This window comes from Rhinopithecus bieti, unplaced genomic scaffold (genome assembly GCF_001698545.2).
Source record: "Rhinopithecus bieti isolate Rb0 unplaced genomic scaffold, ASM169854v2 scaffold_2574, whole genome shotgun sequence".
Classification (NCBI taxonomy): Eukaryota; Metazoa; Chordata; class Mammalia; order Primates; family Cercopithecidae; genus Rhinopithecus; species Rhinopithecus bieti.
Window position 1 is genome coordinate 4,868,835 of NW_016804493.1, and position 16,547 is coordinate 4,885,381.

At 43.7% G+C, this 16,547-nt stretch overlaps 1 protein-coding gene and 1 long non-coding RNA gene across 7 annotated transcripts in view; both read right to left on the reverse strand.

Moving 5' to 3' along the window:
* The window catches only part of LOC108527425 (uncharacterized), a 14,148-nt gene extending 11,611 nt beyond the window's left edge, over positions 1-2,537 (reverse strand). Inside the window, exon 1 of the long non-coding RNA XR_001884807.1 lies at positions 2,404-2,537. This is a non-coding gene — a long non-coding RNA (uncharacterized LOC108527425). The remainder of the gene's footprint in view (positions 1-2,403) is intronic.
* A 2,904-nt stretch (positions 2,538-5,441) lies between these two features.
* The window catches only part of ZFP1 (ZFP1 zinc finger protein), a 31,588-nt gene continuing 20,482 nt past the window's right edge, over positions 5,442-16,547 (reverse strand). For 4 of the 6 annotated variants that reach the window (XM_017868697.1, XM_017868698.1, XM_017868695.1 and 1 more), the window contains 2 exons: positions 10,525-10,651; positions 5,442-7,783 (listed from right to left, as the gene is read on the reverse strand). In XM_017868697.1, the coding sequence (XP_017724186.1) occupies positions 6,702-7,783; positions 10,525-10,651 (1,209 nt within the window). In that variant the 3' untranslated portion in view covers positions 5,442-6,701. Of the gene's footprint in view, positions 7,784-10,507; positions 10,652-16,547 lie in introns of all 6 variants that reach the window. The other 2 variants (XM_017868699.1, XM_017868700.1) reach the window with 1 other exon arrangement.

Genomic DNA, 16,547 nt, shown 5'->3' on the forward strand with positions numbered 1-16,547 from the left:
TTGTTGAGACGGAGTCTCGCTCTGCCCCAGGCTGGAGTGCAGTGGCCAGATCTCAGCTCACTGTAAGCTCCGCCTCCTGGGTTTACGCCATTCTCCCGCCTCAGCCTCCCCAGTAGCTGGGACTACAGGCACCCGCCACCTCGCCTGGCTAGTTTTTTTTTTTGTATTTTTAGTAGAGACGGGGTTTCACCAGGTTAGCCAGGATGGTCTTGATCTCCTGACCTCGTGATCCGCCCGTCTCGGCCTCCCAAAGTGCTGGGATTACAGGCTTGAGCCACCGCGCCTGGCCAAATCCCAAGTCTTTTCATTCATTGTTTTTTCTTCTCTGACTGGATATTTTCAAATAAAATGTCTTTGAGCTCAGATTCTTCCTTCTGCTTGATCCCTTCTGTTGTTGCTGCTCTCTATTGCATTTTTCATGTCATTAATTGTATTATTTAACTTCAGAATTTATTTTTATAATTTGTTAAGTTTCTAATGTTGGTCATTTTCTTGATTTAATCAAATTGTTTTTCTATTTTCTTAGATAAGGAAATTTAATATGCTGAGCTTCCTTAAAATAATTATTTTGAATTGTCAGGCAGCTCATACGTCACCCAAATCTTCTAAATTTCTTTAGGGTCAATTACTGGTGTTTTTGTTCCTTTTTTAGAGGGTCATATTTCCCTGATTGTCCTTGATCGTTGTAGTGTGTTAATAATCTGGGCATTTGAAGAAATAGAGAATAAGTATTCCAGTCTGCCAACTGGCTTTGTCTAGGAAAGCTCTTCACCAGTCAGCCTGTCCAGAGATTCTGGAGAGGCAATCTGGTGTGATCTGCAAGTGGGCTTGCTGCTGGAGTCCTCAGCCAGGCTGGCCTGGTACCTGCATCAGCAGATGGGCAGACCTGGTGCTTGGGTCTATAGAACTGGGCCTGAAGCTTGGATCTACTGGAGTGGACCTGTTGACTGGGTACATGGGGATAACCCTGGAACTTGGGTTCTTGAAGGTAAACCTGGAGCCTGTATCCTCTTGGGTTGGCCTGAAGCCTGGTTCCATGGGGGTTTACATGGTGCTGGGGTAGGCCCCAGGCTGTGTACAGTGTGCCAGGGTAGATCTGGGCAGGCCTTGGCACCATGTCAGCCCCTGTAGACTGAGGTGAGGCAGGGGCCAGCCTGGAGCCTAAGGCCAGGGGTGCTGACTTGACTCGGGAATGGTCTAGGACCCAGGACAGGCCTGAAGCCTTGCATCTGCAGGCCTGGGGATGGCCTGGAACCCCAGACTGTGGTACCAGGCCTGAAGCTGGGCTGAGTCTGACCCACTGAGGTTGGTCTGGAGGTGAGGTGAGCAGACCAAGTCTGCTGTGCTGGCTTGGGGCTATGGGATTCAACCTTACGGTAGGGTGGGCCTGGAGATTCACTCTGTGGGTAGTGAGTGGCCTGGGGTCTAGGGCAACGGGGGCCTGCCCAGCACTGAGTTTTACCCAGGTGGAGCTGGTGCTAGGGATGGAGCCAAAGTCCAGTGTTCACTACCTTCTCTTTCCCCTGTATGGGGGGGTATCTCTGTTCATACAGTGGTGCCTGGGGTTAGGGAAGAGGTAACAAAAATAATGTGACACTGTCCTTCCTGCCCTCTTCAATGCATCTTTTGTTTGTTTTTGAGACGGAGTCTTGCTCTGTTGCCCAGCCTGGAGTGCAGTGGCACAATCTTAGTTCACTGCAACCTCAGCCTCCCAGGTTCAAGCAATCCTCCTGCCTCAGCCTCTCTAGTAGCTGGGATTATAGGTATACACCACTATGCCTGGCTAATTTGTATAGTTTTAGTAGAGATGGGGTTTTGCCATGTTGGCCAGGCTGGTCTCAAATTCCTGACCCCAGGTGATCCACCCACCTCAGCCTCCCAAAGTGCTGGGATTATAGGCGTGAGCCACCGTGCCTGGCCGCATCCTTTATTTCTATACTAGACCCAGGTGCTGTGATCTCTTACTTGGTTTCTTTAGCTCTTGTGAAGGTAATTTTATGCATGGAAAGCTATTCAAACTGATGTTTCTGCAGGGAGTCAAGTCCTGGAAAGTCCTATTCTGCCACCTTGCTGATATCACTCACTCTGATTTCCCTCCCTGAAGCTGTGACTCTTCACCTCATCAGCTTAAGTCCCATGGTTCATGTATTTCACACCAGTCAATCCAGGCTAAATCCAACTCTGCTGAATGTGGCTGGAACAAAACATACAAACCTTGATAACTGATGTTAAACTCATGACCACTAACCTCAAGTGGGCCTTTAGTGTATCATACATTTCCTTAATTTTTTCACTCTTCCCTATCCCCCAAACCTCTCAAACCACCTCCACCATCCTCACTCTCAGCTAATAACCATGTTTTCAGTTTAACAGAGCAAATGCAAATCAGACAAGAACACTCACAAGCTCTCACATCTTCTGTGTCCACACTCTGCCTTCCTCCTGGTTGGTGCTCCAGCATCTGACCTCTTCACTGGCACCCTGGGTCCCGCTGTCTTCACCTGCTCAGACTCTGCTCTGGTCCATTCTCCTCCTCCTTTCCTAAAGTGTCAATTTTTCTACTTGTCATTCCTGTGAGTATATAAATTTATCCCAGAATTTCTAATATTTTATTTTTTATTTTTATTTTTTTTGAGACGGAGTCTCGCTCTGTCGCCCAGGCTGGAGTGCAGTGGCCGGATCTCAGCTCACTGCAAGCTCCGCCTCCCGGGTTTACGCCATTCTCCTGCCTCAGCCTCCCGAGTAGCTGGGACTACAGGTGCCCGCCTCGTCGCCCGGCTAGTTTTTTGTATTTTAAGTAGAGACAGGGTTTCACCGTATTAGCCAGGATGGTCTCGATCTCCTGACCTCGTGATCCGCCCGTCTCGGCCTCCCAAAGTGCTGGGATTACAGGCTTGAGCCACCGCGCCCAGCCGAATTTCTAATATTTTAAAACACCCAAATCCTCAAAAGCCCCCATCTCTTCAGTTACCCATCCATTTCTCTGTATTGGGAGACAATTCTCCATGGGTTTTTTCACGTTTCTGCCTATCTTACAAGTACAGATGGTGATGGCTTTTGTTATAGGCTGTTTTCAGGATGAATGAATAGCCTTAGATAATACGCTCTCCAGAGCAATGGTTTAGCATCCAGTGTGTCTTCCTTCCAGACAAAGGTTTGACAGATTTACTTCTAGACCACTGTTTAAGATTCAGGCTCCCTAAACTTGGAGCTCCTCTACTGTAACTCCACCCAGCGAATGTGTATTCTAGGTCAATACAAGGTCTTCTGCCAGCATCCGTGAAAACTGGTAGCTTGTTACCTTGCAAGTAGGACAAAATCTCAGACTTTTCAGTCCTTAACACTTTGCCCCTTATTCACAGTTCCCGTTTCCAATTTGATCTTGAATCCTCCTTGATTTACCCTGACCACTCCTTTGTAACTGTTCTTATCAAAATGACCTCACTGATGGTTTATCTCAGTATGTATCCAACTTCATAAAAATGATTACTATTTGATATTGTGGCCACTCTTCTACTTCAAAATAGTTTTTCACTTGGCTTCAGATACCACCCTCTCCTGGTTTTCACCCTAACCCTGGTGGTTCCTTCTCAGTTTCCTTTGCCAGTTCCTGCCCAGCAAATACTGGGATGAGTGCTCGGGGCTCAGTCCTTGACATTCTTTATACTTTTTTCCTAGGTAATCTCATCTAGCTTTATGGCTTAAAATATTATCCCTGTGACAACTTCCAAATTTTTATTTCCTCTGAAATTGGGTTTCAGAGTCATCTTACCTCTAAACGCGTAAGAGGCATGAGACAAACAGCTGCCACTTGGAATGACCACAGGGGAAGAAGGGTCCTTCTGGGAAAGCCTCATTACAGTCGGACCAGCAAGGCTGAAACTGAGATGGGAGATTTGCTGGTTGTGCTGTTTGCCCTCCTAGTCCATCTTCCATCCTTCTACCCTGCTTTATCCCAGGAGGACAGCATCATCCGGGCTTCTGATCAGGTTCAGTCGAAGAGGCATCTTCAGGAGGAAGCAATAAAGAGCTGAGGCTCACCCCCCTATCCCCCCTCCCTCTGGCCCTCCCTTTCCTGACAGTTCTGTGTTTCTCACAGTAGCTGCATCTTTTTAGAGCTTTGACATCCACTTAAGAGACTCTCTTCCTTTTTATTCTGTAGTTTTCCTATCTCTTACAGGAAGGAGACCTTCCAACATTTTTGGCTCTCACTGGGCTCTGCAACACCATTTCTTCCTTTTGTCCCTACGGAGACAACAGCTTCCTGGCACTGCTGGTCTCTGGATTCCTTACCGTCCGTTGTTTGTTCCCTTAATCCTTCTCTCATTTTCCAAGTTATCCTTTCATATGGGGCTAATTCAGTTTACTGCTAGAGCCCTCACTGATACAGCTGGTGAGGTCCACAGGTTAAAAATGGAAGGAATTCTGTTCACCAGGCCCATAAAATCATATACAAAGACACACATATATAAGGGTTTATCTTTATTTTATAAAAACTGCTACACACACACACACACACACACACACACACACACACACACACACACACATACACTCTCTCTCTCCCCTCTTGCTTTCCTCATTTTACCGAGAGGAGTCTGGAGTTTGTCCCCATACATTCTTTTCAAGGAAATACCATTCAGCCATGGTATGTTCTTACCACAATTTATTTATCCATTCCCTTACTGATGGTCTTTTTTCTTTCGGTCCTTACCAAAAAATACAATATACATTGGTAAACATATAATCTTAAGTACTGGCACTTTGTTTTCCTTAGGGATAGGTTCCCAGGAGACTCCTAGGTTGAAGAGTATATTAATGTTAAAACAAAGTCACAATATTTTCCAAGGAGGCTGTTACAATTTACATTTCTAAAAGCAGCGTATGAAAATGTTTTCCCCTCCTTTGTGAGTAGGTAAGATAACTTAGACAAAAGCTTATTGGGCTACAGATGTTCTGGATAAATTTGTTCAGAAAGTCACTCAAATTCATATATAGTGACAGCACGTCAATGATATCCAAAAATATTTTTTAAAAGCCAGTTTTTGGTTGCCATTTATAATTTCCAATACATGATTTGTGATTGACAGGGAACGGCTGAACTTAAGAATCTGAAATCAAGGTCGGGCGCGGTGGCTCATGCCTGTAATCCCTGCACTTTGGGAGGCCAAGGCAGGCGGACCACGAGGTCAGGAGATCGAGACCATCCTGGCTAACATGGTGAAACCCTATCTCTACTTAAAAATACAAACAAATTAGCTGGGTGCAGTGGTGGGTGCCTATAGTCCCAGCTACTCAGGAGGCTGAGGCAGGAGAATGGCGTGAACCCGGGAGTTGTAGCTTGCAGTGAGCTGAGACAGGGCCACTGCACTCCAGCCTGGGTGAAAAAACGAGACTCCGTATCAAAAAAAAAAAAAAAAAAAAAAAATTGAAATCAAGTCTATAAAAGCGTATCTTTGAGTTACACAAAATTCTTAATATATGGAGAGACCACTGAAAATCTGACTTTTATAAAAGTGGAAACATTTAAAGGAAAGGTAATAACTTTTAAGTCATATTGCAAAGGGAAATGTTTTAGGTTGGCAATAGTGCAACTCAAGGAAGTAGACATGCCTCCTTTAAACAAAATATTGTAAAAAATCATTTCTAAAGGGGTGTTATGCACATGAAAATTTAAAAGCAATGAAACAGTTGACAGTTACTTAAAATAATTTTTCCTCTAAGGTCTCTGAAATGTAACATTTGTGAACTATAGAAGCATCCTACCATTTTTGCTAGACAATTCATGAAATATTAAGAGAAACAAGGAAAGACAAAAACAGGTAGTTTCTGTCTGTTACACAATATTTTGGTAATAGACATGCATTTGTATGCAAATATCCCACTGGAAAATAAGAGCATGATGAATGGGGATATTGTCTTTACATGGCAAACTCTTATTCTGTGGTGCATACTGAGTAGTACAACTCATGTCTGCCTCCTTCACGCTACAGATCAATTATTTCACATTTGCATATTTGTATAAATAGTGCTTCTAGAAAATCTTCAGCGAACCAGAAGCAGGGAAAACTTCAACACTGTCTTCTGTTTCGTAAGAGGCAGCTCAAAAACAATGTTCATACCAACTTATATATGCCAGCAAGCAGTAGGGAAAGACGTAGGTTCCATGCTACTTTAAATCTGTGACACATTTCATTTGGAATGCATACTGGATTGCAGAGATACTGAAAAACACATGTGATGTTTAGTATAGAAAATCTTGTTATGTCCTAATTATCACAGAGGACAAGAATTTCAAATTCCCAGTGATTATGCTAAATTCACATGTGCAGATCTAAAACATACCACTTGTGTTTTGTGACATATCCACATAAAACCACTAAATTCATAGGACACTGTTTTTATATCTCTTATGCTGCTGTCTAGAATACTCAATTCATTCAAGATTTTAAAAAGCTCATTGTAGTACAACTGGGTATGGCTATTTACAACTGTATATATTCTGATATGTATTCTTTAGCTGGGTATCACATGTAACTTCCAGTATAATGTTCTCATGGGATCCTATTTTTAATACATTTTTGAGTTGAGAGATTGCATCTCAGTATGAATTCCCATGTTCCCTCAAAACTGTCACGAGGCTTCTCACCCGCTTGAAGAGTTCTGGCAGGAGTTTTCCACAGTACAACCTGGCTGGAGTTTCAGGGTTTATCCCCGACATGAACTCTCTGATGGACACTGAGTCGGGACTTCCTGCTAAAGGCCTTCCCACATTCAGAACACTCATATGGTTTCTCTCCTGTGTGGATTCGCAAGTGTAATCTAAGAGTTGACCTCTGGCTGAAAGTTTTGCCGCATTCAGTACATTCGTAGGGTTTCTCTCCTGTATGAGTTCTCATGTGGATAATGAGTTGTGAGTTCTGGATGAAGGATTTTCCACATTCACTGCACTCATACCGTTTCTCCCCCGTGTGAATCTTCTGATGTATGATAAGGTTTGACTTCTTGAAGAAGGTTTTTGCACATTCATTACACTCATAGGGTCGCTCTCCTGTATGAATTCTCTGGTGTGTGGTGAGTTCAAACTTTTGGGCAAACGTCTTTCCACATTCACTGCATTCATAGGGCTTCTTCTCCATGTGTGCTCTCTGGTGTACAATGAGGTTTGACTGGTGGGTGAAAGCTTTTCCACATTCCGGACACTCAAAGGGTTTCTCCCCAGTGTGAATTCTCTGATGTTTGATGAGGTTGGCCTTATGGGAGAAGGTTTTCTTACATACATTACATTCATATGGTTTTTCTCCAGTATGTATTCTCTTATGACTAATGAGGAGTGACTTAAAGGAGAAAGCCTTGTCACAGTAAGTACAAATGAAAGGTTGAACCAAGTTTTTTATTTTCTGATGTTTAAAAATGGCTGCTTTATGGCTGAGGGCTTTTCCATTTTTATTGTATTCAGAATATTCTACTCCAGCGTGGGTTTTCTCTTGCTTCAGGTAGAGAAGTGCTTTTCCAAATTCATTACACTCATCAGTCTGCTTTCCTGCATAGCTTCTATTACTATTAAGCAAGTCTGAATTATATTTCAAAGTTTTTTCATATAAGTCATATTTATAGGGTACTTGTCTTAAAGAAACGAAGTCTGTGTTCAGATTAAGTGCTTTTCCAAAGAGATCACCTCTTTCCTCAATTGGGGTTTGGTTCTTAAGAATTAAAAATTGCCTTGCCTGCTCATCTGGGTTTCTGTGGTCTCTCTCCATCTGGTCATCAGCCTTCCACACTTCTAGGATAGAGCACAATGAAAAGAACCTTGTCAACGCCTCTGCTGTAATGTTACAGAATGCAAAGTCTTCACAAGTGTTCAATCACAAGGCTGACTCTTTAGTTTGGGACCCAGTCTCCCAATATTAAAAAATTCCCAGCGCAAATGTTTCCTTTCAAACTTTGAAAGAGAAAGATAATAGCTTGTGGTTAAAAAACAAAACCAAAATCAATACAAGTAGCAATGCCAGATGACAAAATGACCTTAAAGTGGGCAGAGAAAGTGAAATAAGACAGAAAACAGAACACATAATATGAGAAGGCTGGCAATTCCAGGGATGGAGACACTGCAGTTAGCACAGAGACCGAGAATGTAAGTAGATGAGGGAATTAAGGGAAAATACCTACACAGATCTCGAGCAATAGTATTATTTGCTAAACTCAGACTACTATGGTAGAACCAGCACCAGTCTGCATGGTTCTAACCTTTTTCTCTTCTGTTCATCTTTACCAAAATGATTTCCAGAAAGCAGCACTTCTCATTAGGTTTGCAGTGACAGCCATACAGCAGAGCTCCAAATCTCTAAAGTGAGAATCTTGCAAATGGTAAAATCCAGAAACTCATTCTCTAAGAAAAATACAACCCTTACAACAGGATCATTCACTGCTGCTGGTTTTATTGCTTTTTTTTCCTACTGAAGTTGTTGGGAGAGTGAACATGTTTTCACTATCATATCCTACTTTTCTTCCATTCCTATTTATTTTGAGATAGGGTCTCCCTCTGGTTGCTTAGGCTGGAGTGCAGTGGCACAATCATAGCTCACTGCGCCTTGACCTCCTGGGCTCAAAGGATCCTCTCAACATGACAGGCATGAGCCACCGTGCCCAGCCTACTTTTAATGTGTTCAGAATCTTAAGGATCAAGTTACCCAGGTTCATTATTAAGAAGTCAAACAGATACTGGCAAGGCTAAGATACACTGTTGGTGGGAATTTAAATTAGTTCAGCCACTGTGGAAACAGTCTGAAGATTTCTCCAATAATTCAAAACTACCTCTTCACCCAGCAATCCCATTAAAAATCATTTGGCCAGGCACAGTGGCTCATGCCTGTAATCCCAGCACTTTGGGAGGCCAAGGCAGGAGGATCACTTGAGGTCAGGAGTTCTTTGTTTTTTGAGATGGGGTCTCTCTCTGTTGCCCAGGCTGGAGTGCAATTGGTGTGATCTCCACTCACTGCAACTTCCGCCTCCCAAGTAGCTGGGATTACAGGCACACGCCACCATGCCCGGCTTATTTTATAGTTTTAGTAGAGACGGGGTTGCATGTTGTCAGTGCTTGTATTGAACTGTCCTCAGGTGAACTTCCCCCCTCGGCCTTCCAAAATGCTAGGATTACAAGCAGGAGCCACAGTACTTGTTCTACGAAAGTAAAAATTAGCGGGGCCTGGTGGTATTTGTCTGTGGTCCCAGCTACTTGAGGCTGAGGTGGGAAGATTACTTGCGCCCAGGAGGTGGAGGCTACAGTGCGCCATGATATCACCATTGAACTCTAGCCTGGGTGACAGAATGAGACCTGTCTCAAAAAAGATTCTACCAAAAAGACACATGCCCACTTGTAGGTTCATCACAGCACTATGCACAATAGCAAAGACATGGAATTAGCCTAGGTGCCCATTCATGGTGGACTGGAAGAGAATGGTACATGTACAAGATACAACACTACGCAGCCATAAAAAATGAAATCCTGTCCTTTTCAGCAACATGGAGGCTCGCAAATGGGAGCTTAAACACTGGGTACTCATGGACATAAAGATGGTAATAGTAGAATGGCTGGTGAGAAACGGAAGCAAGGGTTGAAAAGCTACTGGGTACCATGCTCACGACCTAGGTGTCAGATCAATCAAAGCCAAACCTCAGCATCACATAATATACCCACGTACCCTACATCTAAAAAGCTAAAATCAATTTAAAATTACCCAGCCACAACCTAGACCATCATCTTACATTATTACTGGTTATGTTACTGTGATCCTGCTGCCATTTTTTCCAGGACAACACTGTCACTCTCACACTGAAAAATCTATCTTAAGGCCACCACACCAATTCCTATGAGCTAAAATACAAATGTTACCATTTTGGCAAAGCGAGAATGCTAATGAAAGAATAACTAGTTACAACAAAAGTTTAAGACATATTAGGAAAATATCAGGGTTTAAGTGTGAAAGGCAAATAGCTATGGTTAAACGGGAAAAAAAAAGGTAAGCAGGGGGAGACGGCCATTTGGAGGTATGATTCAGAGACTTAAGGTACAGGTCATCTCTCCTCAGCTCTATTGAAGGTTTAGGGACTCGAAAAACAGATTCCTGAAAAGTATTTCAAAGGTACTGAGCTGCTCATAATCCCCTGGATACTAATTCCACTGGCTTCTGCTTCTCTTTCTCCCTTTCTCCTGTCATATTCCCCTAAAACGTTCTGAATTGACAACTCTATGCTACCCAAAACTCTTCTTGTTGCTCCAACTTGAAAACTGCCTATGGCTTGACAGCAGTTTACTAACGGGACATAGCTCATAACTGCTCAGACTTCAGAAGCCTGGAAGGAAAGGAGAGATAGAGCTTTAAAGGCTGCAAGATCTCTCAGGTTTAACACCTGAAGACTTAGGCCAAAAACATTTAGTAATTCAGAAGCTCGTTTCTGTTCACTGAGACTAGGACATAAATACCTCTAGGCAAACGGTGAGCTGTACCTGAAAACCATCCTTACCCACTGAAAGTAAGTTGCTATAATTCTCCAGCATCACATCCATGTATAGGATCCTCTGAGAGGGGTCCAGTTGTTCCCATTCCTCCTGGGTAAAGTCCACAGTCACATCCGTGAATGAAACTGATCCCTAAAACGGCATATTGTTATTCATCCTATGATCGTTTGGTGATACAGAAAGGATAGATGAAAACTTTCTAAGTCATTCACCATGAAAATTTATATATTTACACCAACGATACATCTTGTTCACTGTTTTGTTCATATCTTCCAAAATACATTTTTATTGTTGAGATTTATTCAGATTCCCATTATCTCTGGCACTGTCATATTTGATAGGTGTCTCAGATAAATAAAACACTGTTGGCCAGGCACGGTGGCTCACACCTGTAATCCCAGCACTTGGGGAAGCAGGGGGCAGGGGATGGATCACTTGAGGTCAGGAGTTCGAGATCAGCCTGGCCAACATGGTGAAATCCCGTCTCTACTAAAAGAAATTTAGCTGGGCGTGGTGGCGCATGCCTGTAGTCCCAGCTACATGGTGGGCAGAGGCAGAAGAACTGCTTAAACCCGGGAGGCAGAGACTGCAGTAAGCCAAGATCGTACCACTGTTTCTGTTCTCAAGATGTGTACTGTGAGACAAGCACATTAGATATTCAGTGTTACCAGTGTGCTAACAAAGCTCACATAGGCATTATTTCTGTGATACTGATGTTAAAAGAGTTAAAAAACTTTCACTACTTAAAGGCAGAAAATGAACTTCCAACTATAAAATATCAGGTACAAGTAAGGATCTCTGTCCCTCCATCCCCCTATTCAAGCCATAAAAACTGTACAAAAAATTTTTAAAAAATATATGGTTGAATTTAACAGGCCAGACACAGCTGAAATGATTAGTAAAAAAAATGTCAGTAAATATCTAGACTGAAATGCAAAAGGTACATTAAGGAGCCTAAAAAGATACATGGGACGAGCTAAGAAGGTCTAATATACTTGCAGTGGGAGTCCCAAGAGGAGGGGCAAAATGCAGTCGAAACAATATTTGATGAGACAATAGCTGAGAATTTTCCAACACACCTCACACCAGGCTATATATTTTTTTTTTTTTAAGACAGAGTCTCGCTCTGCCCCCAGGCTGGAGTGCAGTGGCGCGATCTCGGCTCACTGCAAGCTCCGCCTCCCGGGTTGATGCCATTCTCCTGCCTCAGCCTCCCGAGTAGCTGGGACTACAGGCGCCCGCCACCTTGCCCGGCTAGTTTTTTGTATTTTTAGTAGAGACGGGGTTTCACCGTGTTAGCCAGGATGGTTTCGATCTCCTGACCTCGTGATCCACCCGTCTCGGCCTCCCAAAGTGCTGGGATTACAGGTTTGAGCCACCGCGCCCGGCCCAGGCTATAGTTTTAAAACCACCAACCCCAAGTACAATAAGTACAAAAAAAAACACAAAAAAACCCACTCAGAGTATAACAAAACTGATTTTAAAACCCCAGAGGCAGCCAAGCTCAGGCCTGTAATCCCAGCACTTTGGGAGGCCAAGGTGGGCGGGTCACAAGGTCAGGCATTCGGGACCAATGTGGCCAAGATGCTGAAACCCCGTTTCTACTAAAAATATAAAAATTAGCCAGGCGTGTTGGCGGGCGCCTGTAATCCCTGCTGCACTTGAGCCTGGGTGACAGAGCAAGACTGTCTCAGAAAAAAACCCAGAGGAAAAAAAGAGGTATTGTCTTCAGAGGTACAAAACACCTGACAGCTGATTTCTCAACATAAACAACGGAAGTCAGAAGACAAATCTTCAAAGTGCTGAAAATATCTAGAATGAGTTGGTTGACAAACTTTTTCTATAAAGGGTCAAGTAACTATTTTAGATTTTTTTTTTTTTTTCAGGCTACAAGTAGTCCCTGCTAAAACAAACCGACTTGGCCATCATACCATAAAAAGAGGCACAGGCAGCCGGGTACGGTGGCTCACGCCTGTAATCCCTGCACTTTGGAAGGCCGAGGCGGGAGATCATGAAGTCAGGAGATCAAGGCCATCCCGGCTAACACGGTGAAACTCCGTTTCTACTAAAAATACAAAAAATTAGCCGGGCGTTGTGGCGGGTGCCTGTAGTCCCAGCTACTTGGGAGGCTGAGGCAGGAGAATGGCATGAACCCGGGTGGTAGAGCTTGCAGTGAGCCGAGATCTCGCCACTGCACTCCAGCCTGGGCGACAGAGCAAGACTCCATCTCAAAAATAAAACAGGCACAGGCAACACATCAACAAATAGGCATGGCTGTGTTCCAACAAGATTTATGGAGGCCGGGCGTAGTGGCTCATGCCTGTAACCCCAGCACTTTGGGAGGCCGAGGTGAGTGGATCACTTGAGGTCCGGAGTTCGAGACCAGCCTGACCAACATAGAGAAACCCCATCTCTACTGAAAATACAAAATTAGTCGGGCATAGTAGCTCATGCCCGTAATCCCAGCTACTCGGGAGGCTGAGGCAGAAGAATCGCTTGAACCCGGGAGGTGGAGGCCGCGGTGAGCTGAGATGGTGCCATTACACTCCATCCTGGGCAACAAGTGAAACTCCGCCTCAAAAAAAAAAAAACAAACTTGACTCATGGAAACCAAAATCTGAGTTTCATATCATTTTTGTTTCAAATCATTTTCACAGCACAAATTAAAAACCATTCTTGGCCAGGTGCAGTGGCTCATGCCTGTAATCCCAGCACTTCGGGAGGCCGAGGCAGGCAGATCACGAGGTCAGGAGTTTGAGACCATCCTGGCTAACAAGGTGAAACCTGTTACTACTAAAAATACAAAAAATTAGCCAGGAGTGGTGGTGGGCGCCTCTAGTCCCGGCTACTTGGGAGGCTGAGGCAGGAGAATGGTGTGAACCCGGGAGGCGGAGCTTGCAGTGAGCAGAGATTGTGTCACTGCACTCCAGGCTGGGTGACAGAGCAAGACTCCGTCTCAAAAAATTTAAAAACATTCTTAGCTTGTGGGTCATACAAAAACAAGGCAGCAGCCCATTTGGACAACTGGTCAGAGTTTGACACCCCCTGATGTAGAGTCTAGAATGATTAGTACACAATAGATGTCAAGTATTAGGCATTATTACTACTATTAAAAGATGTACCAAAACCAAAATTAAGCCTGGCAAGAATCAGTTGAATGTGCAAAAAAAGCAACAGCAAACCAGTAAAACATATTAAAAGTATGCAAATACGGAATGGGGAACGAAATATTAAAGTAATTTTCGCATGTCATCAACTTAGACATTGGGGCAGGAAGAAGTACCATGTTTGGAAGAAAAATTCTGATTAACTTTTGTTTAAAATAGGTAAGTACTGAAAAAGTAACGTAAACCTTTAAAGGGTGGAAATATGACAAGCAAAGAAGGAAAAGCAGATAAAATCAGTAATCAAAGTAAAATGGGATAAATGTCTGCTAAAAGACTAAGACCTTCAGGGTTTAAAACCTATATATAATTTTACAAGAGGCAAACTTTAAAAACACCACAAACTTCAATGATGTAGCTAAAATATAAACAAAGTAACAAAGCCTAAAACAAAAGGCACTGAAAGCTGTCAAAGGAACATCAATAATTAAACAAAATTCCAAAAAATGCACATAACATGACCCAAAATTCTATATAATCCTGTTCATGCATATAAAAGTGATTTAACAAAGGGCATGGGTCCACCCACACAAAACATACTGGTTATCTCTAAGATGGAAAGACTGACTTTAATGGTCAAAATGTTAGGGTTGAGTTGAGGTGACATGAACAGTGCTGCTGCTGTGGTTCATGCCTGTAATCCCAGCACTTTGGGAGGATGAGGCAGGAGGACTGCTTGAGCCCAGGAGTTTGAGACCACCCTGGACAACATGGCGAGACCCTGTCTCCACAACAACAAAACACCTAGCTGGACGTGGTGGTGAACACCTGTAGTCCCAGCTACACGGGAGGTTCAGGTAGGAGGACAGCTTGGGCCTGGGAAGTCAAGGCTGCAGTGAGCCGTGATCATGCCACTGCACTTCAGCCCTGGAGACACAGCAAGACCCTGTCTCAAAAAAAAAAAAAAAAAAAAAGGCTAGGTACAGTGGACACACCTGTAATTCCAGCACTTTGGGAGGCCAAGGCAGGTGGATCACCTGAGGTCAGGAGTTTGAGACCAGCCTGGTCAATATGGTGAAACCCAGTCTCTACTAAAAATACAAAAATTAGCCAGGCATAGTGGTGGGCACCTGTAGTCTCAGCTACTCAGGAGGCTGAGGCAGGAGAATTGCTTGAACCCGGAAGGCAAAGGTTGCAGTGAGCGAGATCATGCCACTACACTACTACACTCCAGCCTGGGCAACAGAGCAAGACTCTACCTAAAAAAAAAAAAAAAAAAAAAAAAAAAAAAAACCAGCATGCTGGGGAGGGCAGATCCTCATATGATAGAGACAGTAAGGGACAAAATTAATGTATGAATTTTGTAATATAAAAAACATTGGCCAGGCGCAATGGCTCATGCCTGTAATCCCAACACTTTAGGAGGCCAAGGAAGGCACATTATGAGGTCAGGAGTTCAAGACCAGTCTGGCCAACATGGTGAAACCCTGTCTCTATTAAAAATACAAAAATTAGCCAGGCATGGGGCGGGTGCCTGTAATCCCAGCTACTCGGGAGGCTGAGGCAGAAGAATCGCTTGAACCCAGGAGGTGGAGGTTGCAGTGAGCCAAGATCATGCCACTGCACTCCAGCCTGGGCGACAGAGCGAGACTGTCTCAAAAAAAAAAAAAAACCAAACAAACAAATTACATTTTAACACATTTAAAATGTAATACAATACAAGTAATATAAATTTTAAAACCATCCATATAAAAGAATGAAACCATATCCTTTGCAGCAACATGGATGCAGATGGAGGACATTATCCCAAGTGAATTAACATAAACAGAAATCCAAACGGTGCATATCCTCACTTATAAGTGGGAGCTAAACTCTGGGTACTCATGGACATAAAGATGGTAACAACAGATACTGGGGTCTACTGGTAGGGAAGGGAGGGGGGCAAGGCAAAAACTACTGGGTACTATCCTCACTACTCGGTGACAGGATCAATCATACCCCAAATGTCAGCATTGTGAAAAATATCTATGTAACAAATCTGCACATGTACCCCCAAATCTGAAATAAGTTGAAATTATATTTTAAAAAAACTTCAACATACACAATACATGGAAACATGTCAAAATGTTAAGCACTGACTAGATAGCAAAATAGGCGGATAATTAAGTTGACCTACACTTGGGCCGGATGCAGTGGCTCATGCCTATAATCCTAGCACTTTGGAGCCAAGGCAGGTGGATCACTTAAGGTCAGGAGTTCAAGACCAACCTGGGCAACAGGGCAAGACCCCATCTCTAAAAAAAAAATACATAAACTTAGCCAGGCCTGATGGTGCGCACCTGTAGTCCCAGCTACATAGGGGGCTGAGGTGGGAGGATTGCTTAAGCCAAGGAGTTCCAGGCTGCAGTGAGCTGAGATTACACCACCACACTCCAGCCTGGGTAACAAAGTGAGACCCTGTCTCAAAAGTTGAACCATACTGAAGTTACTTTCAACTGTTTTAATACATAAAAATATTTTGGCTGGGCGCTGTGGCTCACGCCTGTAATCCCAGCATTTTGAGAGGCCGAGGCGGGTGGATCACATGAGGTCAAGAGTTTGAGACCAGCCTGGCCAACATGGGGAAACCCCATCTCTACTAAAAATACAAAAATTAGCCGGGCGCAGTAGCGGGCGCTTGTAATCCCAACTACTTGGGAGGCTGAGGCAGGGGAATCGCTTGAACCCGGGAGGCAGAGGTTGCAGTGAGCCAAGATTGCGTCACTGCATTCCAGCCTGGGCGACAGAGTGAGACTCTGTCTCAGAAAAAAAAAAAATGTATATATATATACACATACACATAATAATTTTTTTCATAAAACTACTATGCTGGCCGGGCGCGGTGGCTCAAGCCTGTAATCCCAGCACTTTGGGAGGCCGAGACG